The sequence below is a fragment of the Gymnogyps californianus genome, chromosome 5 (assembly GCF_018139145.2).
Source record: "Gymnogyps californianus isolate 813 chromosome 5, ASM1813914v2, whole genome shotgun sequence".
Taxonomy (NCBI): Eukaryota; Metazoa; Chordata; class Aves; order Accipitriformes; family Cathartidae; genus Gymnogyps; species Gymnogyps californianus.
In genome coordinates, this window is record NC_059475.1 from 1,157,704 (window position 1) to 1,172,551 (window position 14,848).

General features: G+C 44.4%; 1 protein-coding gene across 1 annotated transcript; it reads right to left on the reverse strand.

Annotated features, from left to right (window-relative positions):
* Positions 1-362: 362 nt before the first annotated feature.
* CDHR5 (cadherin related family member 5) lies at positions 363-14,387 on the reverse strand. The gene is made up of 14 exons (XM_050898219.1): positions 14,309-14,387; positions 13,914-14,092; positions 12,945-12,995; positions 12,512-12,604; positions 12,288-12,386; positions 10,802-10,912; positions 10,273-10,449; positions 9,774-9,864; positions 8,077-8,174; positions 7,089-7,295; positions 5,906-6,022; positions 4,909-4,981; positions 2,221-2,372; positions 363-1,329 (listed from the first exon to the last, which is right to left on the reverse strand). Exons 1-14 carry the CDS (start codon positions 14,385-14,387, stop codon positions 748-750), a joined length of 2,109 nt encoding a protein of 702 aa, XP_050754176.1. The 3' UTR covers positions 363-747.
* Positions 14,388-14,848: the final 461 nt, after the last annotated feature.

Below are 14,848 nucleotides of genomic sequence, written 5' to 3' on the forward strand. Positions count from 1 at the left end.
AAGTACTGCACAATTAGTGGGTTTATGACATAGAAAAATTGATGACAAAGTCCTTCAGTAAAGAACATGTGATCAGTCCTTGCTTACCAGTGATAGAGGAAACAGCAGCTCCTGAGCATGTAAACTCCTGGCTGCTGGCAAGATGAGGACCATGGTGGCACATGCCAGCTGCTTGTGCTGGAAGCACAGAGTCTGGCATGGCGGAGAGCAGAGCCAAGCCCTGAAGTGAGCTCCTGGATACAGTCATATGAGCAACTGCAGGGTCAGGGTGACTTGCACTGGCTTACGCCCTGCAGCTGGCATCAAGCTGTTACACCCTAAAGCGAACAGCCAAGCAGTCAGTGCTGGCTTATTTACCCACCAAGAGGAGATGAACACTGGGTTGTGTAACTAAATGGCTACCGCGAGCTGGGCTAACTGCTTCAAAGTCAGTTCAGCTACATCTCTGCTGTACCTGCAGCCAGTTTGGGAAATGTGATGTAAGGGGCCCCAGGGGGAACAGGCAGGAAGGTGAAGAGATGAGACACGTATTCCCCTCCCAAATCCTAAGTGATATTTCAGGGTCTCACTAAAAGGTTGAATTAGCTGTAATCTCTTCCAGCTTTAATTGCTGCATTCGGACAAGCATGGCAGGCAACTTCATCCTCCTGCATTCCAGTTTCCCTCCTGAGCAGAAAGATGGGCTTCATGTCAGCAAAGCAGCTGAGATTCTCCCATTTTTGGGGGGGAAGTGCAGGCCTGTCTCCATTATATGTCATTGTTATCTTCTGTCACTGCTCCTCTGTGAGACATGTTGACTATCACTTCTGCAGCTGGGAGTGATGAGCTCTCTGAGGCAAAGGACACTCCCAGCCCTCTGTGGTGATTGTCCTTGTCATAATCCTCCTCCTCTTCCTCCTCATTCTTCTGCAGATCTTGGTCACTGTCGTCATCGCCATCTGCTGCGTTGTCCTCAATCACTTCTACCCTCTCTCCAGCGTCTGGATCCACATCGGTCTTAAACCACACAGCTTTGTAGCCATCATCTGCCACGTGCCTGTCTGTCTTTAGGATAGACTTCACTTCTTTCTCACGCTCAGTCTCTTCTTCCACTTCTTCCTCTTTTTCTTCCTGGTCAAAGATGATGGTGGAAGCTACAGAAGCCTTTGGGAGACTATGAATTTCTTCTGCATTGGAAGAGGGCAAGGAAAATGCTGGCTGCTCTAGCATATGTGTCATTGACTGGACACTGCTGTTTTTTGATGTCTCATGCTGTTCGGTGCTCACATCTGGGCGTTCATTTTGCTTGTAAGATTGGTTCTGGTAACCCCGAGATAATTCCTTGGAGAACTACAGGGGGAGAGACACCTTGTGATTGTAGTGAAAGGAAAAGAAATGGGGGGCAGGGGGGAGTGGCTGAAGTGACTGAGCTACTGCTCAGGAAAGCTTTGGCTTGTTTTGCAGTTAGACCTATTTGAAGCCTGGGAAAGATAAGGCTCCCTAGAACAGCTGGTTTTTATTGACTCCATTTCTGGAGTTTTTTCAGATAAGCACGGGCATGTTTTCCAGGAGGGCTGAGCACCAGCAGTGTATACCGAGTTATACCCATCCATTTGAGGTATTACTCTGGAGTAGGATTTATCTCACTCAGGGTGAAGGACTCTTGTTATTCACCTGAGCTATGTGCTCTGGACTCATGTTGTAGTCAGTGGAGTCTAGGCTCCTGACAGTCCCATCCTAAGGCAGAGACCAACATCTGGTCAGATGAATTACACCCTAAACTTCAAAGTAACCAGTCTGCCAGGGACTTGAGAAAGCTGAAAGTAAATAGCTCAGGTGCAGACAACTGTCTAAGCCCAGGCTTTAGGATAGGATATATGGGACCTTTCTCTCCTTTGACTATAGAGGGAGGATGAAGAGTGGTTTATACCAGACACATGTTTTTCAGAGACTACCTCTGATATGTGTCATGTTCATCCTAGATTTTGTGCTCCATGGAGCTGTGCTCCTCTCCTTACCATGTCTGCTCATTATCTACCACACAGCTCCAGCCTCAGGGGGCAGAAAAGAAAAACAGTGAACACCACCAAAGCGATGCTACCTTTGCAAACATTGTCTCAGGAGTGATTCATCACCTTCACACAAATATGTGTAGTATTTGGACAGCCCATCCATACTTTAAAACCTCCTCAGATCCCACTTTCTAACTCTAAGAAATTCAGGTACAAACAAGGCACTTACCTTTTTCCTTATCAGGTATTTGACTGGTTTTCCATACCTTTTGTATATCATCACTCCAAGGAAGACTAAGGCAATTACTAGCAGTGCTGCTAATGTACCACCTAAGATAGCCATATCCTGAGCAGTGTATATCTTATCAGAGGAGGTTACAGCTACAAGAAAAACAAACCAGTGTTACAAAGCCTAAAAATGGCAGCTAGCTTTTTTAACACAACACTTCATTGTGGGAGAAGCTCCAACAAATTTTTGAAGGGCAAAGAAGCATCCTGTGCTGCAGAATGTGACAGTGATATACTTAATATCACAGAAGGCCATTTGTTTGGTGTCCTGAAAGCAGAGGGGTTTTTTTAAGGTGACCACTCACAGAATATTATAACTTCCAATAAGTTATATGAAGTGGAAATAGTATCCATTTACAGGACAATGGCTTTTACCCCATGATTTAACTAAGTTAATATATACATGACTGTATTAGGCAAGCAGATGTTACATGGAGTAAAGCTAGGTAGGTCTTTTACTTTCCCACTTCACTCATTGTCCTGGTTTCTGTCTCAGCCAAAACCAGGACACTCATTTACACCAGAATGCAAAAATGAGGTATGTTTGTACATATGTGTGTGAAAATGCAAAGCTTCCTTTAATCCAGAACATCACCTCTGATACTGATAAGCATATGAAAATAAGAAATAAAAAAGCATAATAGGAAATAGGAAAAGCATTAGAAGGTGCCCAGGACAGGAAACCCTTTCCTGCCCTTTTGTAGCTGTAGCAATATACACCAGCCTTCTCAGGAGCGGCTTATGCTTTCAGTCATCCGTCAGTGTAAGCATATTTGTATAGAGATCAACATCATAGTGGAAAAACAGTAACTTCCTCAGGGTTAATCAGCTTTGCCTGTTGTTGTCGGTGGGATTCTTTATATTTAAGTTTTCCAGCTTCATTTTGTAGTGTAAATTAGTCTCTTTAATGATTAATGAAACACAGTTCTGTTCTCCTGCTGACCTGTTTATGACAATGGACTTTGAGTATTCCCTCTGCATTTGATTGCACCCTCAGTTTATCATTAATATGTTGGTGAGGGTTTAGGACGTCGGTGAATTTTTGCTTCTTTTAATCGTGCCTTCTAGGGAGCCACAGCCCACAGAGCTGATGTGAAACTCCACCACCCTTAACTCCTTCTGTGCTGTGCAGCACGCAGTGCCTCTGTGAAAGCTGGCTCAGCTTGGTGGAATGACTCACCTTGAGATCCATGTGAGCTGGCTCCGGCACTGGTGTCTCAGAAACCAGAGGCCAATGTACAGTTACCACTTCCCAGAAGGAGAGTATATTAAAAACGACTCTAGTTTCTCCCTGGATATCGGAAGGCTCAGTAAAGCACTCTCCAACCTGTTGCATGCACGTTCCTTAACACCACCTCTTAGAGTTGAGGGTTAAATATTCTACAGATTGGCCAGGCAAATGGTAACCTCAGCTCTGTTCAGGCCATTCCTGGGTGCTAGCTATAGTATAGAATAAAGCACAATTCCTCTCATAGACTCTGAGCCATTCAGTGTAGTTTCAATCTACTTTTTTGCATAGTCACCAGCAACATTATTTTGTGTGGTTTAAATAGCAAGGGCAACATTTAAAAGTTGCATAGAAGTGTTGATACATCTGTTTGGAGCATTTGCAGCTCTGTGTACTGACACCTGAACTAGGTTTCTGCTGAGCTGGAATGTGCCCTTAAATTGGGTTTAGGTGGTTTTTATGCAGCCAGTGTTTTTAGCTGTGAAGTGACACTACCTTTAGGGAATCCAAATTTACACCCAGGAGCCCACTTTTTTTTTCCTCCAGAAATCTCCACGATGGTGGCGATAAGAGGGTGAAGTAATGGAAGAGCCCAACTGGGATCTTCAATCACACATCATCATGTAGATACCAATGGAGTCTGGGCATCCTGATGTGAAAATGCATGCTATTGGTTCATCTTAATCCAAAGCATGAGAAGTTTCATAAGCTTCAAATCTAACTGATTTATAAGACCTATTTAAAAGCCATTTCTAAGAAGTATGGAAATGTAAGCTATTTTTACATCAACAAAGCCAAATGATAGCTGGAGGTTTATGTATTTAGCCTCATGTCTATCTTATTTCTCATGGGTCATTTCTCCTGCTAAGACCTTAAAATCTTGGAGTATAAGAACTTGACCTGGCCTGAGTAGAAAATGCCTTGGCTCATGAGGAAGCCTGGCTTTGGGGGGGGTGTGCCAACTTCTGCCTGCTCTGCATAAGACAGTGAATAACGTTGCAGTTTTCTCTATTTTTGGCTAAAAAGGAGCAATGATGTACCAAGCTGTCAGGGCAACCCTTCTTTGCCATAGTAAGACATCCTGGGTTATTTCTGACCCACAAAACAGCATGAAGCAACCCCAGATTTAGCTTTGGAATAACAAGAAAAGACACTACAATACACAGCACTACTTAAAGTCTCAGGAGGCTGTTTGAGGCATGTGGTGACCACATCATAAGGATGTTGTTTGAGTGTTTTCTCTCTTATAGCCACCGTAGAACCTTCTGTAGGTATGGGGTTGGCCTCAGCCCAGGTCCACGACTTCAGTGGGTGACCTGTCATTGCCAGTTTGCCCACAGAAGTAGAAAAGACTCCCCAGTCATCTCCACAAAGCAGAAAACAAAGAGACACCCAGCCTACCTGCGGCAGGGATGACCTCCACCACGATTACAGTGCTCGCCTGCTGCAGGCTCACCATATCTTTTCCAACAGCCTATGTGAACATGGGAAAGAGATAGCTTAGGGACTTCCTAGATCTCCAGCTCACTCCCAAGGTATGTGGCAGGCCCTTTGTGGACAAAGCACCTTGTCCATATCCTCACCACATCCTCACAATAGCCCTGCATTGTAGCTGGACAATCTGGTCACAGAGGAAGAAGAACTCTAAAGGTTCCCTAGGGCGAGAACTAGGTGCATCGTGTGTGTACATCTTTGCAGCACAGTGCCGTACGCAGATAATGAGATAGTGTGGGGCAGGCAGCAGCATGTGTTGGCACCTCTCTCTGCCCTGCCTGTGTAGCTAAAACAATGGCATAGTCAAGCTGGTCAGGCAGATCCATAGGGCATGGCATTGTGCTAGGCAAGTCTTAGGGAGCCAGTTGTCACTGGCAGGCAGATGGACAAAGTGAACATCCAGCTTCTTAGAAAGTCTAAAGTTATCAACTGCTTCCTTTGACCTGAGCAAAAAACCTACTGGATTTACCACAGGATTTCCAAGTTTGGGGCTGTAGCCTTTAGAGCTGGGGTATATGCCAGCAATCATACCCTACCCATACCTACACATTAACCTCCTACCCACTTGCTCACCCTCCTTTTTTTGCTAATCAGAATCAGAGTGTGGGAGGAGGGCTCCTAAAATCTCCCCAGTTGACTTTTTGCTTGTCTCCAATGATATTTTCCACAGGATTGGAGAAACAATTTTACAGCTAGCACCATATATAGCTTGTATCACACAGAGGAAATTTTCTATCACTTCATCTCCCTCCATCCCTATACATTTATGATGCAAATGGTTGGAGCAAGGACTGTCCTTTCATTATATCCCTTACCTAATGGAATCCCACCCTTGGTGCTTCTCTACTAGAAACTAACCCTTCCTTCCATGACCCTGGCAAGATAATGAAGAAAGTTGCCCTACCTCGATGGTTATAGTTTCCGGTGACTGCAGCATCACATTTGTCAGGATGAGTCCATCTTTGGTTGCAATGAAATCGATGCTGTTTTTTATGTAGTACTCAATGTTTGGGTTGACTTTCTGAAAAGCCAGAAGAGTGAATGATTAAACCACACTGCTTGTGCTTTGCATGCATCTTCGTAACAACCTATTGGCAGGACTTGTCAAATACATCTGAAGTATGAGCAGGTGTATAGTGCAATAAATAAATCTGGACTGAGGAGGTGAGAAAGGTTGAACTCAAGTGTGTTCACCCTGTTGCTCAGAGTTCAAGAATGTATCCTAAAAGTGTTGCCTCCAAAAAAAACCCAAGTCTTACCCAGCTTGTGCTGGTATCTTCAGTATTTGCCCAGGCAAAACACATCTATGCAAGGGACCTTGTAAATTTGATCAGTTCTGCCTTTAATACAGTGCCAAAGGGGGAAGTACATGGAGAATAACACTTGTGCTGAGGTCTGCACAATTTTTCCTTTGTGTCTAAGCTGTTATTCCTCTACTAGGTCCCCAGTCTTGTTATGGAAGCTTCAGCATCAATAAAACTAGCACTTTTTTCTTATTTAATAGGGCGGGATGGGAATGGCTGGTCAGTAAATCTCTTCCCCTTTCCTTCTCCCAATACATTGTTCAAGAATGGCGCTCTCAAAATGAGTCCTTACAGGGAGAAGGTTAACAATTTCCAGCCAAGGACTGCAGGTCTTTGCTAGTCTGCTGTCTTTGGACTGGCTCCTCTTCCCAGGCCTGTCCATAAATAGCTCTCCTTGACCTGGCAGAGAGAGGACACGTCCAGCTGGGATCCTGCCACCCCGAACTCTTCAAGGAAGCACTTCACCCAGCCCTAATTCAGATCTGGACCTGTTCACAGTATTTGCTAACCCTAGGCTTTACTCAGCATGCTGTTTTGCAGTGGATCAGCTCACCTACATAGATCTGGGTGGGACTGGCTTTTGGAAGAGAGTCCAGCAGCTTCTCCACATTACATCACACCATAGGCAGTTCTGATCTATGTGGAATTTCCAGGGAAATATAATACAGAACACTAGAGGAAAACATATGTTTGCCTCTCCCCACCTCCCCTTCCTCATGTTTTCTGATCCTGCTTTAAGTCTGAAGCAGTGAGAAAGAATGCAGTGCATTTTCAGTTTCTTACATTAGGGAAATCATCATCCGCTGCTGTAATCATCAGGGGCCTTGAAGGATCACCAGCGTGGAAGACAAAGCTTCTTGGAGGCAGACCAACAAATACTGTCCCGTTGTAGATCCTACTCTCAAAGTACGGTGGATAATCACTTTTATTGATGACCTTAATCTCTACACTGGCTATGGAGTATTTCTGTATGTTGTTGACCTGGGTGGCCTGGAGAGAGAGAGAGATGCTAACGTTTTCTTATTAGTGATGAGACATAAAAGGATAGGCTTGATCTGAAGCCCACTGCAACCCATGGGGTTGTTTCCATCATTTTCAGTGAGCTTTGGGCCAGGCCTGTCACAGGTGGCCTTATGGTTTGGAGTCCTTGTGTTTAGCTTGCTTCTGCTGTTGGCCCTCCACATAGCCTTGGTCTAACCCCAAAGTCTAAATATGACCCTCCATAAGCGCCACATCTGGACAAAATGCCATGCTCCAGTACAAAGCAGTGAGATTCCAGCACCAGCAGGCAGAGTCTGCTCATCTTCATGAGGGTTTGGGTCAGTTCAGTTACTGCCTGGGAGTCCACATCTTCCTGGGTATGTATGTTCAGGGAGTGCTTTTCAACTCCCTCCTTTCCTCTTGAGCTGTAGCCAAAAGAGGAGCTTGTCTCTAGGGTTGAGTTACATTAGCTACTGTAACACAAGGTCCAGTCATGACTAAAGAAAGCCTTCCAGTTATGCTCCTCCATACTTTCAACTCAGCAGGATGTCCCCATTCAGTTAATTTGCTTTTATGTTGCAACTTACACATAATGGAAAATGCCTCAACTTCTGCAAGAGCTTTGCATTTAAGTTGGTATAAGACACTGGTCAAATACTAGGCCCTTCCAAAAGAAAGGGTGTAACCAAGTTAGCTTTAATTATTAATGTAATTGACTCCTGTCACATCAAGACTGCTGCTTCCTAGAAAGCCAGCTATGCTGCGTTGTCTGCGATGTCATCAGACTTACCATGACTTGCAATAGGTACGAGCCTGGGGAAGTTGCTGCTTTGTTCATAGTTAGATTCCCTGTGTCTGCATCCACTGAGAATACTCTGTCTGTATCCCCTAAAGAAAATGGAAAGACTATTGAATCATCAGATACCTTCATAAAGTGACCTGGAGCTCATTGACTCATTTTTCACATCTTAGTGACAATACCCCCAGGGCATAATGCTGTTTTCCTTGCCTGTCTGGCTGCTCCAAGGGCTGGGAGTGCTGGCCAGGGATTCAGAGGGACTCAACAGACAAAAAGCATTGAGAAGATGTGTCTAAACCCAACTAGATGAGGTAGGACAGCAAAGCTTTGCATTTCCAGTGCCTAGGCCCAGATATAGCCAGCTTAAATTCTGCTAAATGCCTAGAGCCTAGAGACTCTGGTGCAATTTGAGGACTGAAGGTCTCCAGCTGCCTAACCCTAACCTGAACCCAAACCCTAACTGAACCCAAACTGCACTTCAGGAGAGACAAGGGAAGGATTATTCCTATTTTAAAGGCAAGAAACCATTCTACAAAGAACAGTTGGGTGGGGATTTGTCTCAAATAGCTCTAGGCATCTAAAGGGAAGACATCTCTACGTGACCTTGTTACCTATATTGTGAAGAGAAAATGGCATCTCAGTGCATGATTTATCCAACTTACTGTGAACATTGGCCTCAACGTGAGCTGCATTCTGCTCTGGAAATGCTTATTTCTCTCTACAGACTACAAAAAGAGCCTAGACACAGAAACTTCCTTGTATTGATGTAGGGGTAGAAATCAGATTCCTACATCTCTAATCTGTGTTTGAATCATAAAAACATCTATGTTGGATATATGTTAAAATACAAGCAAAATTTTTAGTTCTCCTCCTCACTCTGAGACACTGTGGGCTGTATTTAGACAAGGACCCCCCAGTCTGGGGTTCCCTATTGACTGGGGGGTAGGGAGGCCACACTACATCCAAAATGCCAGTGGAATTTAAGGTTCTTTAATGTATTTATTATCAGGAGGATATTCACAGATGTGGTGCCATGTGGCATAGGTAAAGGGAGATGAACAAGTGATCACTCCACCTGACCAATATGATCTACCTTTGCCTTGAGAGTTATTCAAAACCCCACTATTGTTTAAAAAAAAAAAAAAAGAAAGAAAAAAGAAATCCTTTGAATGAATAAATGGCCCAGTCAATGATTGGGCAATCAGTTGACTATATTCAAGTAATCTTTTTGAAATCAAGACTAAAACAGGGCAGATTAGATAGTGGCAATGTGCTGCGGAATAAAACCACAATTCTTGGCAAAGAATGAAAATTATACTGATGATGTGGGAATTTTAGGTTCAGCTCAAAGACTGAATGAAAGTGGTGTGACCAGACTGGCAAAATCAAGTCTAAAAGCTTAAAGATAAAACATGTCTCACCTCCCAAAAAAACAGTCCTTTTGAAACAGATTTCATTGAGATTGGTTTGTGGGACTGTAATTCTCTTTTTCTTCCTCTCTGTACAGTCTGTTTCTTCTACTTAATCCACAATGTTCTGTGGATGTAGTTATGTTTCTGTGGCAGAAACAGAGGGGCAAATCCCCAGGCCCTCAACTCTCAAGTGCCGTGGAGGGTATTTCCTCTTGGCAAGTAATGTAGAGGACATATGAGCAATGCAGTTTGTGGAAGGTGACAACTTCTACTCACCACCAACAATACTGTACACGATTTTTTCATTTAAAGTATAGTCAGGATCAATAGCATAGATAGGCCCCGGCTCTAGGATGAGTGGTTCCGTCTGCAATAACAAGGCAAAGAATTACGTACCACAGTACAGCACCAAATTAGCATTTGCAGCATTCCCCTGTCCCAGCGTGGCTCTGGTGGTTTTGTCTGGGCAGAATGGCATTGATTGCTGGGAAATGGCTGTAACAGGGCAGAGGTGAGACAGCCTAGAGCAAAGGGTTTTCCAGCTCTCGCCTCTCCTGTGATGTGCTGCAGGAATAAGGACAAGCAGTGCTGCTTGGGGTGGGGGAACCTCCACTTTCCAGGATGACAAAGGCTCCCTGTCATGCTGAACCATCTGCATTTATGACTGGAGATCAGCATGAGCTCATGGAAATTATTAGGCACCACCCACTGGGAATAGCATCTGGATATTTTTTGAGAATAGCATCAAGGATACTGTTTGATCATGCCTACTTACCGACATCTCGGAGATATTGACCCTCCCAGTATAGGGGCTGCTGACGCAAATGCTATTGTCCATGTTAATGAAGGTACAGGGTAGGAACCAGGGTGATCTGGTGTCAGCTTGTTCAATAAATATGTTTATTTTTGTGGTAGCTGTGTTGGTGGTGTCGGTGCTGCCCACAGGCCTGTCCTGTACCCAAAGGCAAAGCACACTCGTGAGATGCAAGTTTTATTGCCAAAAGAAGAACCCATCTGCAAAAGCCAGTGGCCCAGGGTCTTTTAGCTGTTTAACTCTAAGGCCTAAGGCTTAGCATCTTATGTGAGATTAGCTAAAGCAGTGAATTATCTCATTCTGCTGACAAAGGTGGACTGAATGCAAGTCTGTCATTGTGTAATTATGGAGGGCGGAAAGCTGCTCCAAATTCATGGCCCCCAGTATCCACCCTCCCTCCTGCCATCCCAGAGATCTCCCGTTCAGACTTACCCTTCAGTTAAGAGAGACTGGGACAAACAAGGCATTTTGTTCCTCCTGAAGAACTTACCCTTGCATACAAGACCAACGTTGTCGATTTAAATTTCCCATAGTCCAATGCTTTTTGTAAATAAATTTCTGGGTTATTAACTCCTTTTATGGCAAAATAACCGTCTGTGCTCTGGCAGGGGGGAAAAGAAAAACCCTACTAGCAGACTCAATCACAGACATGTTCAAAATACTGCTCATTGCTATGTTTGTCATCCCAATCAGACCTTTAATCCTGCGGACGGGGGCAAGAGGGGCAGTGTGAGAATGCCAGATCTATTTAATCTTTGGTATTGCACACTGGAGTTGCCTGGCTTGTCAGAAAGGTTTGTTCGTGTTCCTGTGAGTTTTATTCTCCAAGATCCCCTGCTTTGCTTGCCTACCGGCTCAGCAGGTGTTGGATGAAATCTTTTACCTCATTTATTTCCTACACTCAACAGGTTGCCAACAATGCTTGGCTTTGGTCCATGACAGCCAAGGAATCTCACCTCCATGCACAAAACAGATCAAAGGTGGCTCAGCCTCTGAGAGCTGGCAAGATCACTTGCCTTAGCTTGGCACAGCTGAACTTTGGAAGCAACTGTAAAGCCAAATTGAAATAACATATGTTGCATTTTACTCTATAACCTTCTGCACTTGCTTTGGTTCTCCTTTAATCTTATGTCTTGACTAGAATTCCTCTGAATTTCTAAATCCCTCTAGATTTACACCAATGTGAGTGCAAAGGCTGGTCCCAGAGCTGAAATTCAGAAACTTGTGGTTTCTGTTCACAAACCTTGAAATCCCTGGGGTTATGGAGGTAACGGAGGCAGAATGTCAGACACTGCCTGCTCACTCCACAATGCTTTTTAAAAATGTAACTACACATTTTGTTTTTCTCTTTAATTTACTTTTTTTTTGTTTAGTTTCTAGCAGGCCCTTGCACTCCAGGCTGGCATCAGTTTAACTGTGCATACAATTAATTTACCATGTTACCAAGCAAACCCCTTAAGAGCAAATAAACTAAGGCACTAAACTGGGACCTGGGGAAAGTGGAGTCTGCCTTTGGCTTTGCCAAAGACTTTTTGTGTGATCTTGGGCAGCTCATGTTATCTCCACTCTGCATGGAGACTGTTGGCAAACAGGCCAGTAACTCCTTCTTTCCCTATCTGACTTAGCGCAATTCTGAACTCTGTAAGGTACAAAGGTCTCTCCTGATATGTTTACAGACCATTCCAACAAGACTTCCCAGACTTCCCTAGATCATATGGCTCAGAATATCCTAGATGAAACTTCAGTCTGTACAGTGTAATAAAAGTGTGAGCACTAAAAGAATTCAATACCTGCAATGTTGATTGCTCTGTTCTGCTAACCAAACTAACGTTTGGTTTTTGCAAAAGATGTACCTCTTCCAGAAGCTGTCAGAGAACTAAATGCAATGCAGTGACCTTAGCCTCAAAGTTGGGGCTCTTCTGAATTAAACACAGAGACTTCTCCAGAGCTACCATTTTTTCCCCAAAGATGCTCACCGGCTCTGTTGTTGTGAGTTCATAAAAGATGGTGTCCAGGTCAGCATCACTAGCGCTTACATCTTCACGGGCTACAATGGTTGCATTCACTTTTGTATCCTGAAACAAAGTTGCTGTGGTTACTCTCTCTGTGAAATGGGCTGAAGACTTCTCCCTGCTAACCCTTCCTTAGTCCCACAGCACTGGGTGACCCAGTACCCTCTTCACTTCTGTAAAATGCTTACCTCAGGAACAACTTTGGTGAGATTCGTTTGCTTAAACACTGGGATGTTATCGTTCATGTTGAGAATGGTCACAAGAATTTCCAAAGAATCACTCTGCAGAAAGAGTAAAGCAAGAGAATCAAAGACAAAGTAAGACTGTTAGGGGCTGATCCTGATTTGCAGAGTGACCAGAGGGGATGGCGTAAGGAGCATAGCTGGATGGGCGGGCGTTTGCAGCCAGCCCACAGTGTGTGTGTGGGTTGTGGGTTTGTTCCCACTCCCTCCCCATTTGCAGAGCATTGGATGCTCGCTCTCTGACTGTGAGAGGAGTGTGTATGTCCATAAAGAAAAGGACGACATCTCATCCCGGTCTGTGGACTAGGAAGAGCAGAGAGAAGTACGTGCTGCCCTGCAGTACCTTGTAACAGGGCTGAATGATTGGAAGAGCACTCACCTGCCCAGCAGTGTTCCGACAAATCAGGTACACCAGCAGCAAGGTGTCTTTCTGTACGCAAAAACAAAAACCCAGCCATTGTAGAAACAAGTCAAAACGTACTAACTCTTTCTAAAGTAAATGAGACAAATACACGCATTGCTGAATCAGAAATACTGCTGGGCTTTATCTTGTTTTCAGGCATATCTAACTTTTCCTTTCTTTCCTTTACAGCCATCCATCAGCGCTGGGATCTTGTTTATGATGGAGTCAAAGCAGATCGATCTTCCAGCTTCTCTCCCTGTGATTCGTGTAACATGTCGGCAGAGCTAATCGGCCATTTTCTCACACTTCAGGTGAATTCAAACAGAGATTTCTTTTTAAATTGAATGAAACAGAAATGCACCATGCAGCAAGTACAGTGTCGCCTGCAGGGTGTTAACTCTGTCTGCTGTTCTTTGCTCAAATAAATGTGGGTTTTTACATTAGGAGAAAGGCAGCTTAAGGATGCTTGTGGCTGTGTACAGAGCACTCCAGGAAGGTAAAATAATTTAGCAGCAACCTAACTGAACACACTGACCTTTTATACTGCCTTTATGCTTCACACAAGATCACCTCACTGCTCAGAGCTGTGTTTGCTACAGGCAAACAGGGATCACTTTACGTGAGTCCTGGAGAGCTCTGAACACTACAGTTGTCACATTTTTGGTTTTAAAACTTCCCCTTGCTTTAATTGATACAGACTCACTGAAGGAAGGTGACAGCAGGCATACCATGCATCCCCCTCCTCCCTATACTCTCCTTGTGGAAGGGCTGACCTCCCAAGCAGTGAACTCAAACCCAGCTGAAATAGGTTTATTTTTCAAAGTTAGTTCCTAGATCCTTTAGAAATGGGTTACAAATCCCCAGAAGTCCAAGACCCCAGGCTGAAACTCATTGCATCCCAGCATTATCTATCTCGTCCTTACAGCCTGCTAGCTAAAAGCTTACCTCATAGTCCACACTTCGGTTCAGCTGCAGCTCGGACCCTTGTAGAGTGAAAAAACTGACATCAGGGGAAGTAGGATCAATCATTACAGTGAAGCCTGGTTCCGCATGGATCGTGGTCACCACGTAGCCAGGAGGGTTATTTTCATAAACGCTTGGTTTGCTATTACTGACAGAACATCCTGGAAAAACACACAAACAAGACACAAAATTGCCCAGGGATTCACATTGTGACAGAGTTGGGTGAGACCTGAGACCCCTCTGGTTACCGTTGGAAGGAAGGTCATTGAAAAAAGCTGTCTTGGAGTAGGAGTGTAAAAATCTCCCACCTATAATGGTGCAACCTGCTGCTGTGGGGGTTATTCCTCTGTGGTCATGGACCTCTTGCAAGAGCTTACCTTGTTGCTGTGCTGAAACATGTGTTATGAAGGGCAGCAGAAAGAGCACAGAAGTGAGGAGCCAGTGAGAAACAGCCATGGTGAGCTGCCAGTTGTTGAAAAAATTCTGTTTCTGATTAAGCTGATCCTCTTCTCTCCCTGTTTCTCCCAGTGCCGTCTTCTGTGTTCACTGCTTCATGAAAGCAAAAAACATTGGCTGGCTGGAGTGGATTGCTGCAGTTCAACCTTTGCCTCTTTGCCTCATTGGATGACTTGTTGAAAGATATTTACCAGTCACAGAACATGATGATGCATAAATTCCTGTGTCTGCTTTGTTCCTGGGTCTTTCCTATCCTAAGCTCTCTGTCACAACAAGGATATGTAAGCATTTCAGAATTCAGAGCCAAGCCCCCTGAGATGAGCATGAGCATGAAGGACGACAAGGGCTGACACTTGGGAAGCTGTCTGTATACTCTGGCCTCTCCCAGCGGGGAGGAAGTGGGCAAGTTTATGTTTCTGATGTGCCAGAGATAGAATCTGTTTTGGTCAGATCATTTCCTG